At 39.5% G+C, this 24158-nt stretch overlaps 1 protein-coding gene across 2 annotated transcripts; it reads left to right on the top strand.

Moving 5' to 3' along the window:
• Positions 1-73: 73 nt before the first annotated feature.
• On the top strand, positions 74-23307 carry LOC121884391 (oxysterol-binding protein-related protein 7-like). Of its 2 annotated transcripts, XM_042393178.1 has the most exons (23): positions 74-223; positions 9282-9501; positions 11024-11167; positions 11386-11439; positions 11602-11715; positions 11898-12065; positions 12724-12865; positions 13021-13139; positions 13325-13414; positions 13682-13823; positions 14835-14968; positions 16284-16376; positions 17155-17338; positions 17451-17525; positions 18155-18369; positions 18477-18614; positions 18720-18783; positions 18877-18955; positions 19631-19775; positions 19937-20087; positions 20649-20775; positions 20905-21027; positions 22140-23307. In XM_042393178.1, exons 2-23 carry the CDS (start codon positions 9334-9336, stop codon positions 22246-22248), a joined length of 2778 nt encoding a protein of 925 aa, XP_042249112.1. In that variant the 5' UTR covers positions 74-223; positions 9282-9333; the 3' UTR covers positions 22249-23307. The 2 variants fall into 2 exon arrangements, with proteins under 2 accessions (XP_042249112.1, XP_042249113.1); XM_042393179.1 differs by lacking the exon at positions 16284-16376.
• Positions 23308-24158: the final 851 nt, after the last annotated feature.

Below are 24158 nucleotides of genomic sequence, written 5' to 3'. Positions count from 1 at the left end.
TTTACCAAACCAAGATTGAATTGTAAATGAGTTGAAATACGGTGTTCCCATGATGCACCTGTACCGCAGGTGCACCTGCGAAACTCTCCGCCAAAATCTCTGCCACGCGGAGACACCTGAGCAGGGGAGGTTCGAGGCGACGCACGGGTTTGAAGACAGATTTCATCAGTGCAGCAGGTGGCTTGCAGTCGGACAAGATAACCTCACAAGAAAGAATTTACAGGTGAGTTGTTTTCAGAGAAATGGATAATTTTATCGTTTTAGTTGACGGCAAGTTAAACGTTTGATACTATTTCAATTATAAAACGGAGAGAAACGTTTTAGTAATCATGTTGTAGTTTGGTCAGGGGCCTTCACGCGTTTTTAATCGGCTCTTTTTATTTTCAAAATATGCACGATGCAATAAGTTGTCAACATATATTACTTTTCTCTGTTTTCATCAGTTTTTTTTTCTTTTTGTCAAAGAACTGACGCTTAGCGCCATTTCCTTTTTTCGCATGAAAGTAGCAAGCGTTAATACAGAATGATGTTTTTAATAAGCCGTCAGACCAAAAAAAAAAAACTCCTTTGCATAACTTATAAAATCATATGGTGTTTCTAACTCTGTTTCTATGGCGGTGTTTATGGTGTTGTTCACTTATCCTATAAAACAAACCTGTTCATGAAGCCTCCTACATGTCCTCAGGGACTGGATGCTCTTCTTTTCACCACAAGACAGTTGGGTGTGTAGTCTGGTTTGGTAGATTGCTGCACTGCTGTTTGCTGCTGAATTCACATTCAAATGTGTTGTTTTGTCTTTGAGAAGTTTTATTATTTCTCAGTGTCATTTGTACTGTTTTTGGCCTCTGTAATTTATTACTGTTACATTTGACTATATATATATATATACCTGGTGTTCTTGAAAAAACCCAGAAGGTCGTTTAGCAACATTTGTTTCATAATCCTCGAGGAGTCTTCGTACCGTTTTGATGAAAAAGTTAGGCTTGGGTGGTATCTACTTTCCATGCCTTCATATCTTTCTGACATTTCACCATGGTATACAGTACATGTCGGTATTTGTGTAAAAAACAAACAAACAAAAATAAACAGTGCTGAGCTGCTGGTGATAGAAGTCATTGTAGCATGTGTGACATTATCTAGCCAACAGTGCTATGTGTCTAGTATGCAGTTAGCCTGCTTGGACAAGTTTTGCTGGGTTTAAATACTTATGGCCCATAGAATAATGAATAGATGGGGAGTAAGTGCCCTTCTTTCATAGATTCTTGCCAGAGGATGCCGAAACATCAGTGGGCTGAACAGAGATGGTGTGCGGGTGGTGGTAGCAGACTGACAGTTGAATAAAATTATGTGGCTAATAAACTGCTTTTGTATTTGGAAGAAGTCATCTCAAGATAAAGTTATATATGGAATTAGGGACTAAACCCAAAATACTCCCAAACAGGCACAGAGGCATTTTTCTTTTTTACTAGTCCTGTAACATTATCCCCACCACACAGTCACCAGGCTCTTTTATACAGAGATCCCGCATTATAGCCGTAAAGAAGATCCGTCATTAATCCACCTTTGCTTGTTTACACTGAACCAAACAAAGCCGGCATAATGCTGCCCCCATGTGTGCTTTTACATAACATGCCAGCGTTCTGGATTCAGAGGTGTGACCTGTAACACAACAGTGTCAGCTCCCTGTCCCACCATGCCAGCTGTCCCTTTTACACACAGTTGATCGGGCTCTATGACTACCGCCGTGGCCAGCTTATTGGCGGAGCAACTCTGCTGCCCAACAGTCAACAGAAAATTAATTTGCAACTATTTTGATAGTTGATTTGTTAGTTTTCAAGCAAAAATGCCAAACATTCGATGATTAAGCCTTCTGAAATTTGAGAATTTGCTGCTTTTGCTTGTCTTAACATAGTAACTTGAATATCTTTTGGGGTGTAGAATGTTGGTTTGGCAAAAGAAAAGTTCTGATAACATCTCCTTGGGGTATAGGGAATTAGGTAATGTGCATGTTTCTCAGTTTTCTGATGTTTCATAGACAAAGCGATTCACAGATAAAATTATTTGGCAGATTGAATCAATAATGAAAATAATCAGTTCTTCATGCTCTGTGTAGAAGGGCTGAGTGTTGTTTGAAATTTTTTTGATACAAGTGCAAATACGATACTTGGGTTTGGTACCTATACTTACACTGAAAGATAGACATGTTCATCTAAAGATATATTTTTTTAATTTAACAAAAGCAAAGTTCTCAAATGTTAAATGTTTAAACACAAGCAGCTTTGTAAGAACAGTGCCCAAATAAAATAGTCTAGAATTGACCAAATTTTGATCTTTAAATCAGGATTATCTGATGTAGTGCTGAAACAATTAGTCGATTAATCAATCTGGTGATTCACAGAAAATATGTCAACGCTAATTCTGGTAATCAGTTGATGGCAATTTGAGGTAATTGTAAAGGAAACAGAACAAAAACATTCTGTGGTTCCAGCTTCTCAAATGTTGTTTTATATTATATGTAAACTGAATATCTCTGGGTTTCAGACAAAATACATTTGAACTCATGACTAAAGCTCCCGGAAGTTGTCATGAGCATTTTTTACTTTTTTATGACATTTCATACACTAAATGATTCACAGTTGTCAGATTAACTGATGATGTAAATAATGATTAGTTGCAACCATAGTCTAATCATGAATTAGTAAACAAGACTACGAATCTGACCAGATATTCCATGTCAGCTGTAGGTACTCGGCAGTTTTCAATACTTGGGGCTACGGACACACATCAGTCGTTACCAGAAAAGAATTTAGGTTTGATTACCAGCCCTAATGGCCGCCATTACAAACCTCTTTTAGGATGTAAACTAAAATTATGAATCAAACCATTTTTCACTCTCTTTTACCAAAGACTGCTAAGATTTCCATGTTCCAGGTGGTACTAGAAAATCACAAAAATCCAGAAATAGGTGAATTAAATTGAAGAGTGCTCCTGGTTCTCTCATGTGTTGATGTGCTTATGTTGATGTTCAGCTCCTGTGGTAATTCATATCGACAATCATGTTAAAGCAGACAAGTCTTCACTTCCCCTCTGTCCTACATATTAGTGCAAAACTTCACCCAAAACTGTAGCATTGGGTTGTAAACACCGTTTTGTAAACTCTGTGTACCTACAGAAACTTCCCACCAGCCACATGTGGCCAAACAGTCTCTGCATGTTGTTCTGGCACATTCCTGGAGGGAGGGAGGGAGTGAAAGATGGAGGATAGAAGAGTGAGAGAACCAGTCTGTTCAGGTCTCAGCCTTGTCTGAGGTGACATCACATAGACATGAACGAGATTGTACAGATTGTTCTGTAAAATGTTTCCCTTAAATCAATCTGCATCAGTTTTATGAATCTGTTATCACTCTTTGGTTTGGTCAGGTTGTACCATTGTTCTCATAGCTACCATGTTTGATGACTTCATAGAAGTTCTAGCTGTGGATATGGAGTGAGGTTATGTTGGCAGAGTTATTCAACATCTGATTTCCATCCGCCACCGTCCTGCTGACTGTGGTCAGTCCTCCATGACTATCCTCAATGTTGGTCAGCAGCATAGCATCTTTCAACTTTTGAGTTTTCTTTTTAAGCAGCGGTGTACTTTCATTTGATCTTGAATACAAAGTTTGTTTTCTACTACAGTCAAAATCTCAAGGCTTAGTTTGGCAGGATGTAGGCTTTGTTGGAAGCTCTAATCATACCCAGAGCCACTGTTAGACAGACAGCTGAGTTCCAGGACATGCACTCATATGGCAGTCACTGTTTCAAAAAATCAAGTAACATGAGAACTAACTTATTATAGTCTGACTGCTGGATTTTTGAGGCCAATAGTGAAATTGACATTTGAGAGTTTAAAATATAAGATAATGATACTGTATATTGGAAGTATACATATGAAAACACATGACATAAACTACTATTTTTTTATCAGTAAGAAAAATGTTCATGGACTTGTGTTTCATGATTCTTCTTATCTATATATATTTTGCATACTTATAGATACTCAACATTATTACTAATGTTGCCCTCTTCAATACAACTGACAATTATGAGAGGGTGGAGTGGGCATTTCTTAATGACCTCAGTTAATTCCCTTTTTTCTTTGAGGTAGCAGCTAGTGGGCTTTAGAACTACATATTGCCATTCCATGTTAGCTTTAGACCATGTTCAGACTGACACTAACACTGCAACGCAGCCATTTCAATGACACCAGTGTGTTAGCATAGAGTGCTGTGCCAACACAGAGGGCACTGGTAAAAAGCCAAGGTCAACTTTTTCCCCAACACAATTTGATCTGTCAATGCACTGTGAAGGCTAATCAGATTTGTCAAGACAGCAGATAAGACTAGCGAAGGCTATCATAGTGACAATAATCTTAAGGTCCTGTCTCATTATAAACTGATGTGCCGTGTTTTGGCACATTCAAACTCCTGGATTTTTTTCATCAAACTGGCTCCTCTGTTAGCGTTCAGGTTTGGTAGCTGCTGCTTAGCCAAAACAGGCTTGACTTAAGTGAGGAATGTTTCAGAGTCACAACATTTAGATATTGTAGTCATTGTACACCAGTGTTTCAAGCTGATGGATTTGAAACTGAGGACTTGAAACCCACAGTGAGTTAAGGAAAATATGTTGTTGGTATTCTACAAGTGACACATGTCCTTGTTTTCTTCTCCCAGCAAGGTCACAGTTGTAGAAGTGTTTGTTAAATAATATCCTCAGGGCTGTATCTCAGTCCCTGCTCTCTCTCTCTGGTTTACTGGACGGACCGCATACTTATCATGGTTGTTCTGAACTTCTTCCTGTGTCCTAGTTAGTGTTGTGACATTAGCTGTGATAGATGGGGATTTGATTACATATTTTTGTGACGACGTGCCTGGATGTCCACTAAAGAAAGGCAGTTGGGTGTTTATGAGTGACAGCCGGAGGGAATATTGTTTCTGAATCCTCTGCCAAATAGGAGATCAAAAAAATGATCACCTGAGAGAGTTAAGAACATGATGATGATGATGATGATAATAGCCCTCCTGAGCTCCTGATTGTAGCTTGCTTCAATGTCCAATAGGTGTGTCATGATAATGTCCTTGGCAGCCTTGGCCTACAGCTAGAATACCACACTGTGATGCATCATGTTTATGCTTTCAACTATGCATGGTAGCTGTTGAGTCATGTTACCCTTCCTTACCCCCCCGAACTCATGTAGATGTTGCTGTGTCTTCCCCACTGTTGAGAAAGTTCCAAGGATGGTCGTCTGTGATGTTGACCCCCCACCCAAAGTCAGAAGATGACTAATTATCTTCTGTTCTCACTGTCTTTAGTTGAATATTCATAGGGAATGTATGGAGAAATTTAGACCAGCGAAGACTTGTGAACCATATACCAGTGGTGGCACCACCCATCACAACAATTCTGATATGTTGCACTGCAGATTTCATTCAAAAAGTTGCTACACAGCTTCACATTGTGTGTCCAAATGTTTGACTGGTGCTATATGTCTTTATCTTTGGCAATAAAATCTAAATTTCTTGGCTATGTTAAAGGGTCAATTTACTCAAATTACAAAAATAAAATCTCACTTCTAGTAGTTTTGAGTCATGCAGATGTTTTCTGAAAACTTTTGAGTCACAGTTGGGTGTTGTGACACTCAGGGAGGTTTGTGTATTTAGAGTAACTGGACATTGTTTTGGGAGAGGCACATTGCTGTTGATTTTTTTTAAATGTCGTTGTTTAAAGCTGTGAGTCCCATAAACAAAATTTCATTCACTTTCACTGCAGTGTGATGGAAGCAGAAATCTCAGATAGACATCTAAAGGCCAAAACGATCTGCATGGCTTGTCATTATTAGAGGTAAATTAGAAAAAGTGTTTTTGTAAATTTCATGAACCAAACCTTAACATATTTTATGATCATCAATTTCATTATGTTAGCTTCACATAATTATTGAAAGGAACTCGTACCATAAAATAGAGCCAATTAACCTTACAAAATAGACAAGTGCAGTGTGTGCTAGGAACAGAGAGAAATGGGGATGTTGATCCCTTCAGATATGTCCCTCATATGGGCGTACATTACACAGCCTTAAAAGGCTTGGTGTCAACAATACAACAGCGCTTATCGCTTAGTGCTAAGAATGTTTTATACAATGATTCTGTTACCAAGATGCGTAATCAGTGATGTGTAGTGCAAAGCATGCAGGGAATGTTTTGGCCTCAACTCTTCTTCTTCTCTGCTTCCAACAAACTGGAAAACTCTTTCCAAGAACTAACTGATTCACTTAATTTTTGGCCACGGGGAAGTCTGGTCTCCTCTCCTGATCCTCTTGTCCAAAGACACAGAGGTAAACACAACAGCAGAATCTTCAGCATTATAAGTAGCAAATATTTCATCCAGATGTAGTAATGTGTCTGTGTGTTGATGGTGAAAGTCAGAAATGTGACGCTGTATGACACAGTTGGCTGCTAACAGCACTGCAGTATGTACTGTTGTTGCCAGGAAGGAAAAAAGATAGACACAGACTTTGTTGCTGCACCAGTAGGTAATCCTTTTCCCTTATTTTATCACTGATATTATAACACATTGTGGGAGATTTTTTTTCTGTAATGAATGCATGGTATGTTAACAGCTTCAAGCAGTTTGTTTAGCACTCTTACTCTTCCACCTTCCAGCCTTCCCCAAGCCCATTGGTTCCTATTGAACATGTACATCTTTAAATAATTTATTTTTTATTTTTTTTAATTGGTGTGTTTATTGAGGACTATTTTCAGCGGTGCTCTAGAGAGTATCTTCTGCAGTAGTGCAGTGTGTGTGTGGGATTGAAGCAAAATAAACTACAGTGTCATTCAAGTGAATGGGAGGGTGTGTCCAAACTTTTGACTGGTACTGGCAATAAACCTGATTCTGATTTATGGTAATGAAGGAACATTTCACCCAGTGCAACGGTGCGGATTAATATATAGAATAGCACCAGCCTTATCCCTAAAACTTAATTCTTTTAACTTTTAATTATTTCTCTGGACACTCATTATTTAAAAAAAAGAAACTTTCCTCATGAAAGAAGTTATGCTGCAAAAGTAAAATGTTAATTGTTGGTGGCATTTAAAAGTGTGATGTATCCTTCTATGAAATGTAACCCCCTTTTTTGACATTTGACTGTTTTAAATCCCCCATAAAGTAGTTGCTACTGTTTGCCTTTGTTTGTCAGAATTTGTTATTTAATACATTTTAGGGCTCTTAATGTTTCTAATGCACATCCGCTGACAACAAATTGTTGCAAATCTCTGTCATCCTTGTGATGAAAGAGCTGGTAGGCCTGTTTGGTCAGGTAAAGAGTGTTGCTCTACTGTCAGCCCCGCCCAGATACCCGCTGCTCATTGATATGCACTCGTCTGACAAGCACATCATCAGTCAGGTGTGGCATTGCTCTCAGTGTGACACAGAGTTAAAGGCAGTTTTCAGAGGACACTGACACTGAAGGAAAGTTCATGGGAGAATCCCTTTTTGCGGCATGAAGGGGAACTTTGAAGGGAATTCTTAAGCTTTTTTGCAGCAAAGGAAGCCAGCAAGCATCAAGGCAGCACAGGTGTGTTTCATTTTGTTATTTGCCATTGTGTCACCAAGGCTTTCCTGGTTTCAAGTATTGCTTTCCATTTCCTCAGTATATGGTTTTATGTACTTGCGTTTGCTACAGTGGCATTAGTAGGGAATCTACTGCAGTAAAGACAATATGAATGGAATTAACAGTATGAGAAAATATCTGTAGGTTTATAAATTTGGATCATTGCATTCATAGATGTTGTCATATTGTCCAGTTGTCACTCAGGGCTACAGGTCAATTCATTTCTGGGTACTGGAAGACAAAGCTGTTTTTGTTTTGTTTTTTGGGTGGGCGGGGCGGGGGGGGGGGGGAGGCTTCATTTAAGAAATTTTGATTTCAGCATGCTTTTCCAGAAACAGATGATAATATAGTTTTACTTGATCTAATAATCAACAAGAAGGAAAAACAAGCATGCAGTTGATGTTCTGGTCGGGACAGCAGCTGGTGAGGCAGGTCTATCTATCAATCCCAAGCTAAAATGGAAAACAGCCCAGTTGTCTCTGAATACATCATGTGACAATGGCTGCCAGCCACTGACAACATACTGCCACCAGAATCTGGTCAGGCCTCTCGAAACGTTAGACTGGAATTTCAACAATGAACACTTCCTTTTACCGGCTGTTTTCACCTGCTGAATAAGAAAAGGGAATACCAGCAGTTGTGGAGGAGGGAGAGCAGGAAGAGCCACTGAACATCAAATGGGTCATTCACTGACTGTGGTTTCATCCTAATTATGCATCTATTTGTCTGCCTGTTTGTCCTAGTGATCTAGTGACTTTTAGACCCACATCCCCACTGATAGATGGTGAAGGTAGTTTTTACTGCCCTTGTGTGTGTACTGTATATTTAACTGTTTAGCCAATACAAGAAGATCAAGCTTGAGAGCTGGAATGGTCTGTCAATATAAGGAGCAAATATAAGTCCTTATTGAGTACGTATACATATATTTGTCAAGTGTACTTGCCCTCCCGGCTGCTGACCTTGTTTGATGAAGAGTTAAATAGCAATATAAGGGATGTAAGTTTTCAGATATATGACAGGGTATAAAAGGTGTTTTGAGATGAGAAGAATGTAAAATATTTGTTGTTGCCATGAATTTTCTGGTTGCAGTGGGTTTTAAAATCAATGCTTGAGATGCAGTTTTTTGTACGTACATGTTTACCTTTTCTAAATCAGGAGTTACGACATTTTATTCAACATGGAGAAAATGCTTCACATAGTGAGATCTAGCCACTACAAATAATGAAAATGAAATCATAGCTATTCATGCAAAGTTTCCAAAAAAGTGACCTTACCAGTGAGATATCTGGAGACACTGAGGATTGGTATATTTATTCTGTAACAGTAAAGATACTGATTTTCATCGCATGTGGTTTTTTGTAAACTTGTGATAACATCATTTTAAGAATGGGATTATTATTATTATTATTATTATTTTTAACATTCCAGCTAGATAATGCTCTAGGCAAGGTGTCACAATAGTTATCTTTTTTGTTCACGTGTGTTTTAAGGTCTTAAATTTGTTAGAAGTTGATGTTGTTTGTCACTGTGCAATGTTTTAATTTTTTCCTACATCTTCATGATCTGTTCATCACCATACTGCAATACAACTTTGCATGTTGCTGGTCGTGACACTGTTCATTGACCTCTGCAGTGCCGTGTACTGTGCAATGAGACATATCCTGCCCTGAAGGTCCTGTCACTCCATGCAACGCTTTCCTCATCACATTGCACCAATGGACCCTCAGGTGTGTCCGCCCCCTCTTAGCAGCAGCCAATCAGTGATGAGCGGCCTTGACAAATCCCCGGCCAGTGCATTCATACCTAGCCACTCGCGGAACAACAGCACTGGCTCCTCCAAACATTCAAAGCAGGTAACAAGACACAAAATCTGACTCCATAGTGATTGTATCAATCTCTGTGGACTGTATTTTATTGTATTTCACAATTTTAGCCACTTAGAGATGCACTGTTTTATCTCTTCCAACACAAAAGGGAGGAAATGTATTTTGACCTGTGACATTCTGTTCATAAGATGCCGTCAATTTGTATGAACACACTTGGCTGAAATCCTGCAGCCTTAACTGTGTTTAAAAAAACAAACAATAATATTGTCAACAATCTATTTTTGTCAGTCTCATCTATATCAATTATCTTTATACAATAAGTTTATGGAAACCCATTTCCACCAGGAAAAAACATAAATGAAATATGAGGAATGACAAAAATAAAAATACTCATGGTCAAAATTACAAAATAAGTCAAGATTATGACTTAGTCAAAATTATAAGGTAAGTCAAAATTTTGACAATTTTTACCATTTAGTATTCATTTTTATCATTCCTTTACCTTTCCAACTTTTCATTCTTGTTTTTTCTATGCTTGGCAGAAATGGGCTCTCATAAGTTTCCTTTCAGTCTAGATCTAAAAGGTTAAATGGGGTCCGTCAAATAGTCGTCTACTAAAAGATAACTTTTTTTTTTTTTAATTGTGAATAACAGTTGGTACAAAACAGGTGAGGTTAGAGTAAGTACGTGGACACATAAACAACCAAGTGAGATAACAGACAGTAAAGCAAAAAGAAAGGGGGTAGAGTAGATGGATGTGTGTCTGTGTGTGGAGTGTGTAACATGTGTGTGTCGGGGCAGGGGGAGTGGAGCCAGCCCATAGCAAAGGCACCGCTCCCACATGGTAGAGGAGTAAAGGGCTGCATGACGGGATGGTGCCGGCGCTCTGAGGTGCAGAACCCAATGGAAATTATTTATTTATTATTCAATCAATACATTCATGGCCAAATTAAAAAATCTGCTAAAGACCAATCAGCTGTGTGACCACTGAGTCTAAACTTTATCTATGGTCTTCTTATTAGCACAGGAAGTCTTTCTTTTAATTTTACAAGTTTACATTATAAATTTCTAATTGACATTGTGAGTGTATGTGATGTGCTGTTGTGTTTGTGTGTGTAGCTTTGTATTTTGTATGCTGTGCTCTGTGTGTGTTTTGCTTTGTACTGTTTGTTGTTGTATGTTTTGATTGTGGGGGACTGCAGATGCTAATTAGCTTTGAACTAACTCTGGTGCGGTGCATCTTTAATGTTTAAAACTGCACACTATCCCAATCAATAAATAAAAACGATTATTATGATAATTTTTGGTTAAGTGGTTTAAGCTGGGACCCTGGACTTTAACACCTCAACTTTACATGTTCAAACCATTATAACAGCTGTTTGTAATGGGTGGATTTAGTCTATGGACCAGATATATTGACTTATATATTTTTTTTCTTTTTTCTTTTCTTGCCAAATTGTCATATTGTGGAAATTCAATCTTAAGGTGTAAAGACTGTCTTTCAGTAATTTGGTGTATTTTGTCATAATTGATGTGTTTTCTCTGTTAGTCTCGTCACTGGGAGGTGATGGACGACTTGCAGCAGCTGGAACAGTGTGCAGGTCCTGGCTCCTCTCTGGACCTCAGTATCCCTGGGATCTGTGAGGGCTACTTGATGAAAAGGAGGAAATACCCACTCAAAGGCTGGCACAAAGTGAGTGCAGCGCACATTGGACAATATATAACTTTTCTGCTGTATTTACACATTTTTGTTACAGTAAATCGTGTCTATTCAACATATAAGTATTTGCTGGTTAGCATGATAGGCTGACACTGTGTTATCATCAAACCAGTCAGCATGATATAACTCCAGTGTCCACTGGGAATTCTTTGTTTTCATTCTCACTCTTCACTGTGATTGGTCCTTTTCAGAGATACTTCCTGCTGGAGAAGGGAATTCTGAAATATTCAAAGTTGCAGCAAGATGTAAGTCATTGACAAAAATGCAGGTGCCAACACTACACTGTTGCACACATCATGGATAGTGAGAGCCATAAACTCAGCTGATTCCAGTGTGGTCTAACAGCTCGGTTTGTTGAATAGGTAATAACAGAATTGCTGAAAATCCGCTCTGCCGTTGTGTTTTAGATTCAGAAAGGAAAGCTGCATGGCTCTCTGGATGTTAGCCTGGCTGTCATGTCCATCAACAAGAAGTCCAAACGCATAGACCTGGATGCTGGAGACAACCTCTACCACCTCAAGGTAACCTACACAGCTTTGAATATGAAGAACACAATGACTTGAGATGCATAATTCACTACCTATAAAATTTAGAGGATCCAAATAAAGTTATTAAGCAAACATCTGGTAATTCTTCAGCCTCCAGTGAGGTAAACACTTTGTCCTTATTCTTCCTATATCCTTGTTTTCTCTCTCTCCTTTAGGCAAAGAGCCATGATCTCTTCTATATCTGGTTGACCAAGCTGTGTGCTCATCGTGTATTTAGGAAAAACGAGGCGATGAGTGTCCATCATGGCGTCCTTCATGCTCTCTCCTTGGGTCAGACCACCCTACCAGCTATATCAACTCTCGCTCAGAAAAACAGAGCCACGGTCAGTAAAGATTCTTGCTGACCAAAAAAACAACAACAACAAAAAAACATGAATTGTGTCATTCTTAAGAAAAATATCCATGGTAACAACAAACACACATCGGAAGAGGGTGATTTTTGTAGTGATCATCAGCTCCATACTGATAACCTTGTACATACAAACATCTAATTAGTGTGCAGTTTGAATAACTTGGAAATAGCTTCAGTTCCTGGTAGTTCTTCCCTCCTGTACGGGAAGTGATGCATGTTGCATTTAGAATAAACAGAAGATCCACCTTATTGGTTTAAGAAACAGAAACAGAGACAGAAACTCAAACTGCATCAGCAAAAATAGGTTATATCAGGGCTTTAAATAGCCATTGTGTTTTTCATAGATCAGTCAGTTGCCTTGCCTAAGAAACGTCCAAATTGACTTCTGTGGACAGCAAATGTTTTGTGTTTCTACCTACGGAATAACTTAACTATCTAATCAGTTATTCAAATTATAATAGATTATTTTCTGTTAATCGACTGTGTAATTGACAAACCATTCCATCATTATTTACAGTACGGCCCACAATGACAGTTGTCTGATAGTTGTTTAAAAGAAAACTGAAGAAAATAAAAATGTGTGTATTTTTTTTTATTGTTTCGTTAACTTATGTGCTTTGGTTGTCCAGCCGTCTCACTATGCCAGCTCAGCATCACTGTATCAAGCAGAGGCGGGAACCCCTGCTCCAGCCGTCGCATCACATCCAGGGGTCACCAGCAAGGTGTCAGCCTGGCTGCAGCAGACCCATGACATTGATGCAACCTCCAACGGTGAGAACCACCTGTAATCTGTGAAAGACGGTTTACAATCTTATTTAATCATATTCATAATACATACACATTGAGAAATAAAAATGGGATGACTTGATCTTTGACTCTCTTTATTTGAATACACTTTTTGTGTGTGTGACTCTTTTGTCTGTCAGATCTGGCTCGCTGTCAGGCAGAGCTGACAGAACTGGCCCAGCTCATCCAGCGACTCCATTGGCTTGAGGGAGGCCTGCCAGTCACAAACACTGATCTAGAGATGCGAATCAGCATGCAGGTCAGTTTTTTGGTAACAACTGAGTTTTTAAAAAAAAGTCTTTACTTTGTATCTAAAAGTGTAATTTCTGCATTGCACAAGATAGCATTTTACTGGAAAAATAACAGTGGGGTGAGGATTTATGTTGAGGCTTTTATGACTCAACTGACGAAAGAAGGAAGCTTTAACCTTGTTTTCTGTTTCAGAATCTCTCCCTGGAGAAACCTAAGAGGAAGACCGGGAAAGGAGTTGGTCACTCCAGGACCATGTCCCGTGTTGAAGCCATGGGGGGAATAGTAAGACTGACTTTAATACTCTCACACTTGATCATCATTCTGCAACCCACAGAGAATCTTTATTGTAGTTTTAACCTCTTCATCTTAACTTTGTTGTGTAAATTAGTTCTGTGAATTCTAATCACATGGGCCTTGAATTTCGTAACACAATGTCTGCTGTCAGTATGTAACTGAAGGGTTGAAAATAGTCCATTCATGAAGTTCATTCCTATGGAGAAGATGAAAGTAAATGAAAAAAGTTCCTCCTCTCTCTCTTGTCCTCTCTAGTTCACTTCCAGCCACCTGAGTACCAACTGCGGTTCTGTTCAGTCCATCCCGGAATACGTTTACTCTCAGCTGTCCAACCCTCAGGTCTCCTCACCTGAGGCCAAGAAGCTCCACCAGGACATCTGCACTGTTTCCCAAAGGGGTACGGCCCTCTCATCTAAAAACTGATTTCTCTGTATAGGTTTACATAGGAATTTGGTTTTAATGAGAAATGTCTATTTTAGACAGGACAAAAAAATTCTGTTAAATAATTGATTTAATCAATCAGCAAACTTAATCAGTGACAATTTTGATAGTCAAACATAGTAAAGTCAAGTTTATTCATATAGCACCATTCCAAACCACATGTCACAAACCACTTTACAATACAAGGTAAAAGAAAGACAAAGCAATATGCTATATGAAAAGACTTATCTTTATTTAATTAAAGTAGAGAAAGAATTGAGTCCACAGATCCAATGGGAGACAGTTCCAAAGTTTGAAGCCACAACTTCAAAAGCACAGTCTTTAGTTTTGAATTCGAAGAGAGAAACAACCAACAAACCCTGATCAGAGGACCTCAGAGACCTACTGGTGACATAAAGCTGCAGTGGATCAAAAATATGTAGGGCTGCCCCCGACCAAAGATTATCCTAGTTGCCTAATAGTCATTAGCAGCAGACCAGGTCACTGACTGAGTGAAGTTACGCCATTGGTCCACTTAAAGCGGCCGAGCAAATGCGTAACTTCATTGGTGTCACCACGTGTCGCCACTTCCTGTATCCGTCTTTTCAAATTAAATGCCTGCTAGTGTTTCATACATGGTCCAGCCTTACTAGGTTTTGACATAATTTTGGCAAGGTGCAGCTCCCGAATGGAGTTTCGGGTTGTTGTTTTTTTTTCCTAAAACTCTTTTCATAGACTAATCAACTATTAGGGGGCAGCCCTAAAAATATGTTTAGTTTGGCAATTTCACAATGCCACTTTTGTGGACATTTTTTAAAGCCATTATTAAATTACTTTGATCATAGTTAAAAAATACTTACAACGTAATAGCTACTACTCTGCAACATTTTTGTTCTCCTAATCTTTATTACAAGTGGCGTCATACTGTATGTGCATTAAGTGAAATCTGTCTTTGTAATTCATAAAGCCTCTGTATGTTATGTTGCAGTTCATGTTTCTCTCAAGTCCATTCATGAGGTTTTGACCTTGGAGAGAGAGAGACTTAGGCAGGCCTGGACTGGCCCAGACCTGAGGCAGAACACCTCACATCAGCTCGCTACACTGTGCAGCACACTGTCTGAGGTAACACACACACGCCCTCACACACCCTAATCCATACACACATGCACAACTCAAACTTCTTGAAACTGTAAACAGCTGTAAACAAAAGCTGCAGACGATAACAAAGACTGACATGGATTTTGTAGTGTCTGTTTTTTCCCTCTCCACTCTTTACTTTCCTCCCAGAGTTCCAGAGTTAAAACACTGATTATTGGCACAAAATATTAGTATAGACCTGCAAAACAATGGAGACCAAGCCCTTGCTGTCTTTTGAAGTGCTGTGTGAAACTGTTGAGCAGGTTTGGGCTGTTTCTAGGCAAGACAGGCACAAGTTATCACAGGCGCAGCCCATTTCTGCAGCAGCCTGACGAAACACACCTCAAGTCTTTCTCTCCCCCTTTCTCAACACACAAATACAATGATTGTTGTTACACACTGAAACTAAGCAGTCATGCCAATCGAGGGATTTGTTAATTCCTCCTGTCAAACTGACGGCTTTCTGTAACCCTTCTTGTTTGGTGTTGCGTGAGGTTTCTTCTGAGCTGCCTGCTTGTTTTCTGTCCGTGCTGCATGAAGCTGTCTTTTAACCATCATCAGTTGATGTGACTCCGGGGTTTATTTTGTTGGTGGTCACCATGCATTCTCACTGTGAGCAACACACTCAACTGTTAACAAGTCAGTTCATTCCCCCTCTAGTCTCTGTATTGAGAGGCCAGCAGCAATAAATAACTATTGCACTTACTGTGTTGTTTTGTTGATTTTAAAGGGGCACTCCACCGATTTTTACACATCAAGATCAGTTCACTCATCACGGGGAGTACTACTCAGCCTGTGAAAACAGTTGACAGTTTTCTCAGCAAAAAATTAATAGAAAGCCTGCACTACAGACACAGGTGTTTATCAGGCTGGGAGGGTTTAATGAAAGACACTAATGCGCTGAATTATGGGAATTGTAGGAACCAGTTCTTTTGGAGCTTGACTCACACAGTGGAGTAAAATTCAGGATTTATTGGTCCCTGCTCCTCCATTACTCCTCATAAAAACCTAATAAACACTTGGTGGAAAACTTAAATAATCTACTAAAATATTTTAAAAGGCAGTACTAGTGCAGCAGAAAGACCTGATTGAGCTATTAAAAAAACACCAAAACTGTAGACCACCATATAGATGAAGGTTGGTCCTCCCCGCTCACAGGAGAGTAGAGCTGTGAGAATGCTCTGGAGTCTGCATGATGGTTCTGATCATTTATTTTTGATCTTCTGTGTTTCTTCTTCATGTGTCTTGCATGGCTGGTCTGCGCATGTGTGTGTGTGTATCTGTGCATATGTGCATTCAGCTTGACATACAGTCTCATCTGACCAAAGTCCACTCGCTTTCCCTGTCCTCTGACTCTACTGAGGAATCATTCTGCACTGTCCGTGTGGACCAGGTGTGTACTCACTCTGCATTGTGCGTTTGTGTGTGAAAGACAGTTTCTCTTTGCATACAGTACCAGTCAAAGGTTTGGGCATACCTTCCCATTCCCTTGAATGAGGAAGTGTGTACAAATTTCTGACTGGTACTGTACATCTTTTATTTATCTCACTGTCAGCCATTTGCATTCATTTTAATTTGCATATGACATTTATCTAAAAATCGCACAGAAAATCATGATTCTCCCAGAAGCTATGACAGCAGAGCACATCTTGGACAGAGTGATTCTTTCCTCCTGATGCAGTCGGTTCAGGGTACAAAATTAACTCTTTTGTCCACCAGCCAAATGGCTAGTGAATGTTGAAGTTTTACAAGCCAGTAGATTTCCTTTGTTTTTTTGGCCGGTGAGTGAAGCAAATATACCAGCTATTTGCATATTTTACCAGCATTTGGCTGGTGCCTGGTGCTATTTTTTGCCCTGAATCTGTTACAAGCAAAAACAAATGAATGACAGTGTAATTTGGTTGGTGTGGTTGAGGTTAGCTACTTGAATGGGTTTTGGACAGTTCCACATAAGAGCCTGACAGAATAATGCGTGTGGGTGGCATCAGTGGGACAGAACCTCCAGCTCTGATTGTGTGTGCGCGTGTGTTTGTCTTGCATGTGTCTCATTTGTTTGCCTGTTACTCCACATGCCTGTTAACTATTTTTTTTCATTTGAAAGATAATACTGCGTCGTTTGAACCACAAATCCTTTTCTCCTCTTTGCTCCTGTCCTCTCCGCTCCCTCACAGAGGACACCATCTAGTCGTCGTAGTCATAGTCACCGTCCACCTTCAGTGGCCGATTCCATGGCAGAGTATTTTGATGCAAATGAGGTGATCGTGTGCGACAGCTCATCTGAGGCCGAAGCGTCGGATGAGTCAGGGCTGAGTGACATCACCACCACAAGCACCTCAGAGCCTGAAGAGGGACATGGTAAGTGTCCACCTACCTTTCCTCTCACCAGTGAATGATCAGTCCAACATATTCTGACCAACAAAACTGAAGATAAGAGTGATTGACTGACTTTCTCTTCTCTCCTCCTCAGCCACTGCTACCCTCAACTACCGAGCCAGTCTGAACAACGCTCCTGACAAACCCAGCCCAGTGCCCACTGATACAGGTAACACCACCACTAGTGTTGTCTAATTTATATTGTAAATGAGTGGAGTGTTGTGTAACTGGTCTCAGCATTTCAGTAATAATTTGACTAGATAGAGAGCAGGATTCACAAAACTTTACAAAACTAAATTGATACTTGCTACTTTCCCTTATTTATAGCTTTGTAGACTTTTAGTCTTGATTCATGTGATGCATGACGTGTCCGTTTCATCATCTCCTCCTTTTAGATGCTTCTCCCTCTAAATCATGACTGTCATAAGTTATATAATTATAAAAATATAATAGAAGTTTAATAATATGCCTTAATGATGACAAAGCTTGCAGGTTATGTAAGAACAGCAAGAGAAGGGACATTTGTTCCTCAGTTTGTTCATCAAACATCGCCTCTCCTCAGGCTATGTGCTGTTTTATTAGTCGGGGAGCCAAAGTCCCTTGTAGATCTAAACTCTATGGATAATGTGGTCACCTATTTAAAAAGCAGCTCAAGAAAGAGACCTGTTTAGTCCTACCTTTGTTTATTTTTCCATGCTTCTGTTGTGCCTATATATTTGATGTCATGCTATTCTTCTTCTCATGACACATTTGGCTCTTGTACTTTACTTTGTACTGATTTGTGTTGCTGTGATCCAGGTCGTCGCACCGTCCTCCCTGCCACCGGAGCAGACAACAGCCACATTGGCATCATGACCATCCTGTATAACAACATAGGCAAGGACCTGTCCAGAGTCTCCATGCCTATCGCTCTCAATGAGCCACTATCTTTGCTGCAGAGAGTCAGTGAAGAGCTGGAGTACTCCGAGCTGCTGGACATAGCCAACCAAATTGATGATCCATATGAGAGAATGGTGCGTTTGGCTTTGAACATCATAAATTGTCTATGAAATTAAACAACTGATGAGGTCAGGGGGGAGTTTTCTCTACTTGCAATTTAAACAAATGTGTATGATCCCAGGTTTATATGGCAGTGTTTTCCATCTCCGGATATGCCTGGGCATCCTGGAGGTATCGCTACAAACCTTTCAACCCTGTTCTGGGAGAAACATATGAGAGTGACAGAGAAGACAGAGGCTTCCGCTACGTCAGTGAGCAGGTAACCAGCTTAGTTTAATGGGAAAGAAAGAGAAGGAAACAGACATACTAACTAAACCTGGCTTTAGTACACGCTGTAACGCTGTGTTTGATGTTGTGTTTTCAGGTCAGCCATCACCCTCCCATCTCAGCCTGCCACGCAGAGTCAGAAAACTTCACTTTCTGGCAAGGTAGTAGCAGTGTGTGAGTGATCAGTGCTGGATCCACTTTTATGAGTGGAATAAAATATAACACTTTGTTTCTCTCTGTCTTTCTGCTCTCAGATCAGAGATGGAAATACAAGTTTTGGGGGAAGTCAGTGGAGATCATCTCTAGCGGACAGGTCAACGTTACCCTGCCCAAGTGAGTCACTGCCTCCTTTAACAACACCAGTCACACAGTACAGCAGATTAAGTTAAAATGCAAAAGTCATAAACTAATAATTTCTAGTTTCAAGTAGTACAGCTGATAGCATCTGCTCATGCAGTAATGTTAACAAGTCTATTATACCATGACCTGTTAACGGTGTACTTTAGCAAGCATATGATACAGTCAACAAATCGTGTAAGAAAATTCCCTAAACCCCTCCTCTTTACAGCAATTGTGCAATTGTAGCTTGGCACTTAGCACAATATCATGTATGTAGTAATCATGTGCTTATTTAAGACCCCTTTTATTGGATCCTCATTTTAAAACAAGTCAGCAGAAAACAATAAAAAAGTCAACTAGAGACAGTTTTCAACTCAGGAAAAAGAACATTAGCTTAGATGGCTACCTGGCAGCTGATATAATCTGCCAGTGACAGTTATTCAGCCGTTGTCAGCAAGAAATGAGAAGTTGCTTTTGTCAACCTCTGTCTGAAATCCAGAACCCATTGCTTCAAAAATTACAAAGAATTTCACTGTTATTATTGTAAACAGTGTTTGTGTGGTATGAGAATGGAAAGCTTGACAGGTAGCAACAATAGCAGTGGTGAACCGTCAATTGTTGACTGTATTCCACTCAAGTGTTGAATATAATTGCATTGTGTGTGTTTAGGTACGGTGATCACTATGAATGGAACAAGGCAGTGACGTGTATCCATAACGTGCTGAGTCAGCAGCGCTGGTTGGAGCACTATGGTGAGGTGGTCATCAGAAACACAGAGAGTGACATCTGCACCTGCAAGATCACCTTCGTCAAGGTCAGGACACACACACACACACACACTGCTGTTGTCCTGTTTTAGACAGCGCCTCTAATGTTTGCATGTGTTACTGCTAGTTCAGTTTGAAGTTAGAATAACACACATAGACTTCTCTTGTCCTCTTCCTGTTTAAACACCCTGATTCCTTCATATTCCAGTCTCGGTATTGGAGCTCAGATAACAGTAAGAATGAGGTCCAGGGTGTGGTTCTGGACCGGGCTGGAGAGGTGGTCCATCGTTTTGGAGGGCTCTGGCATGAGGGCATCTTCTGTGACACACTGTCTACCCCAAAGTGTATCTGGAAGCCCAGTAAGTAACTTCCATTCTAGTCAGAATGTAGGAAAAGTCCTTAAAACCCCTGACTAATTCAGATTCAGACTTCATCTGTAGTGTCTCATTGCAGTTCAGTATTAACCTTTCAACTTGAGTCACCGACTTGACTGACTGTAGTTTGGTCATTGGTCGAAAATCTTAACAAAATATTTAAACTGTGGCATTCCTATATTGACAATTCCACCTATTAGTAAGTCTCAAATCAGAAAAAGGATTCATGATTTCATCAAACCAAGTCAAACTTAAGTTCTACAGGCCTGTCTGCTAAACACAAAGATTTAGATGTCTTGAGGCCAAACTGAATTTTGTTTATATCACCCAGCCCATGTCAGCTTCATTAGGCAGCAGGTGGTGAGCTGATCAAAGTCTTATAAGATATAGGTATGGAAGGGGATGACAAATATAGTTCAATTACAAAAACAACAAATGGATGGCAATACTGCAGTTCTTCACTTAGGATTTTTCAAGTTCACATTGTCCATTGTTCCAAGCCTTTACATGTATGATGTCATTTCCTTTTTTTTTTTTTTTTTTTAGACGTGCAGCCTGATGACTACCACCAGTTCTATGGCTTTTCATGTTACGCCAGAGAACTAAATGAACTGACGCATGACCTGAAGGCCGTCCTTCCACCTACAGACACGCGCTTCAGACCAGACCAGAGGTACAAACAGGATTTCTATTTATTTCAACTGAAACATTTGTTCAATTTTCTTTTTTTATCCCAGTTATTGTACCGTCCATCTTCCATGATGACCAGCTGTTTAATTCCCGTGACTCCATTCTCCATTAGGCTCCTAGAGGAGGGGAAGTTAGCAGAGGCAGAGAAAAAGAAGGAAGAGGTGGAGGAGAAGCAGAGGGAGAGGAGGAAGGAGATGGCCAAGAGAGAAGAGGAGCACATCCCCAGGTTCTTCAGGTAAGGAGCTCTTCTTTTGAACATTTGGAAGCAATATAATATATAATTTATATTTATACATAAGAAACAAACAAAACATTGTCTCACTTTTTTATCAACAATATTTTAAAGGGGCACTCCAGTAATTTAGGTGTTGTGAGTCTCCTAACCTTATGGACATACAATGGACAGGTTTTTAAAATTGGTCAAAATGCTGTACAGCAGAGGCAGATATATCCTACTTTTTAGTATTTTTTATGATTTTAAGTTCAAAAAGGCTGATCCTACATCTCCCATCATGCAACCAAAAGCATCTCTTCATAAGACCCTCACTGCCTGATAAATACAAACTGGGGCATGGAGTTTGACAGACATGGCTAACACAGGCTTTCTGTCATACATTTGTAATCTCCAAACTGATGACATCATCACGGTTATCTTTTTTCAGCCTTGACTAAGTTATGACAAGTAAACTGAATGTAATTTATGATCTTTACTGCTGGTAAAGTTGGACTTTTATCTGATAAGTTGACCAAACATGTCTTTTTCTTTTTTCAGTCTCCATTCTTAAAGTGTTTGAGGGGATTTTTATTTATTTATTTATTTTGCAGTTTAGGTCAACAAACATTGTAAATTAATCAGTGAGTCTGATTATGGCAAATTTGAAAACATAAACTTAACTGAAATAATGAATCCTAAATTGAATTAAAAACCTAACATTACAAATTGTCAGCAAATTTTTAATTGTTAAAATGTTAAGAGTAGTTGAACATTTTGGGAAATACCATACAGACAGGAGTGGTATCAATCTTCTCATTTAACTCTTGGAAAGAAAATAAATAATTCAAAGTATGTAGTTGGAGCCAGCAGTTGGTAGGCTTAGCTTAGCATAGCATAGCATAGCATAAAGACCAGAAACAATTGGAAACCGCTAGCCAGGCTCTGTCTAAAAGTGACAAAATCCACTTTCACCACTTTCTCGATATCTCTTGGCAGAAATCTAAGAAATCTAAAAAGCATATTTCCCAAAATGTAGAACTATTCCTTTAAATGTTTAATGTTGTTAAAAGAAAAAAAATCCAAGGTGATTGCTAGAAAGCAACAATTTTTTGTTTGTTTTTTTTCGTTCTCAGGAAAGCTCTGGATGAGGCCGGCCGAGAAGTGTGGCTGTACAACGGAACCTACTGGCAGCTCCGCAAAGAACCAGGCTTTGCCAAAACTGAAAACCTGGACCTGTGGTAGAACACTGCACCTAGCTTAATGCTGTGCCTGAATGAAACTAGACAGGAGTTAAACACACGGTGATGAGAGGAACTATGCAGCCCTCTGTTAGTAAAGATCATTAATTGTACCCTTGATGAATGCTGCAAACACGTGTTAGTGCAATAAAGCACACATGAATATACTCTAGTGACTCATCAACAAAGATCCAGAGGTCTGAGGAGAGAGGCATTTGAAAGCATACATGAACCTCTCACTGTGTTATTTTTGTACCATGTAGAGGTGAATTGCCACTATGGAACCAATGAAGACTGATTTAGACAAAGCCGGATGTCTTTCCAGCCTTTTGCCTACCCCTTACCATAAAACTTAAATATAATCATTCATGATTCAAACGAAAATCTTAACTTGAAAATTCAGTTTTTTAACCCTTTATCACTGCCCCTTACAAAATTGTGAGTGAAAATCAGCAGGTTTTTGTTAGGATTTAGGCCTCTCTCTATGTAAAGTGTCTTATATCATATTTGTGGGATGAATGTCAGATTATATGTTATACTTTTGTGACTTTTAAGATGTCTATATAAATATTTTTAGTCAATCTCATTTTTATGACAGTGATAAATTCATAACTAAATGTCAAATGCCTCCTGCAGAGAAATCCAGAACACTTGGAGTAATTCTGAAGCGCGCTGGGGGCTTGTGGGGTGTTTTTACAGGTGAACTGGTGCTGTCCTGCTCTCTTTCTCAGTGGGTCCTACTGTATAAACTTTATTTGTAAAGTTGGTGCGAATTTATTTTCTGATGTTTAATAGTGGCACATCGGTGACACATTGGATGAATCTTGCACTACTCCTGTTAGCCTAGCCTTCTTCCTCTCACCTGTATGAGTTGTTGATGTTCAAAATGAGTTGAAAGATGAGGATTGCGTCTCTTGGATCTTTATGCTCTCAGTTGATGCAATGAAGTATTTTTTATTGATGTTTCAACAATAGATTTTAATAAGGAAAAGAGACTACTGTTAAAAGCCTGTCATGTTTTTTTCTTAATGGTTTTGTTTCAAATAAAAGGTTTAGTAATCGACTCTGTGTTTTGCATCTTAAACTTTTGTTCACTCAATTTGGTAATCTTATCTCAAGCTCCACTTGCTAACTTCTTTGGGAATTTTCTACTGTATCTCAAGGCCTTCATCAGTGAAGGAGGTTCACTGGTTTGTCATTCACACTTGTTCATTCAGTTTAGAGTTGGAATTCAGAAAATAATCCCTGTAATGATAGATTTGTCTGTACCACTTTCTAATTGGCACTATAAAGTGTTTATAAGTTATAACTTAAAGCTTTATAAATCAGTTATAAACCATTGTAAAGAACAGCAATGGTCAGGCAACATCACATCTTAAAGAGCTCATAGTACCCTATTACCCCACTAGAACACTACGCTCCCAGAATGCAGGCTTACTTGTGGTTCCTAGTCTCCAAAAGTAGAATGGGAGGCAGAGCCTTCAGCTATCAGGCTCCTCTCCTATAAAACCATCTTCTGGGGGGCAGACACCCTCTCTACATTTAAGAGTAGGCTTAAAACTTTGCTTTTTGATAAAGCTTATAGTTAGGGCTGGCCAGGCTTGCCTTGGACCAGCCCTTAGTTGTGCTGCTATAGGCCTAGACTGCCGGGGGACTTTGAATGATGCACTGAGCAACTCTCTCCTCCTCCTCCTCTCCATCTGTGCACATTCATGTCCCATTAATGCATATTACTAACTTGGCTTCTTCCGCATAGTTTTGTGCTTTCTCGTCTCACATGATGGCCACCCACCTAGAGCCTAGTTCTGCTTGAGGTTTCTTCCTGTTAAAGGGGAGTTTTTCATTGCTGCTGTCGCCAAGTTCTTGCTGAGGGGGCATATATATTAATCATCATATTCTGTATATTGTATGGAA

This window comes from Thunnus maccoyii, chromosome 18, assembly GCF_910596095.1.
Source record: "Thunnus maccoyii chromosome 18, fThuMac1.1, whole genome shotgun sequence".
NCBI lineage: Eukaryota > Metazoa > Chordata > Actinopteri > Scombriformes > Scombridae > Thunnus > Thunnus maccoyii.
Note: the sequence above shows the minus strand (reverse complement) of the source record. Positions and strands in the feature narration are given on the sequence as shown.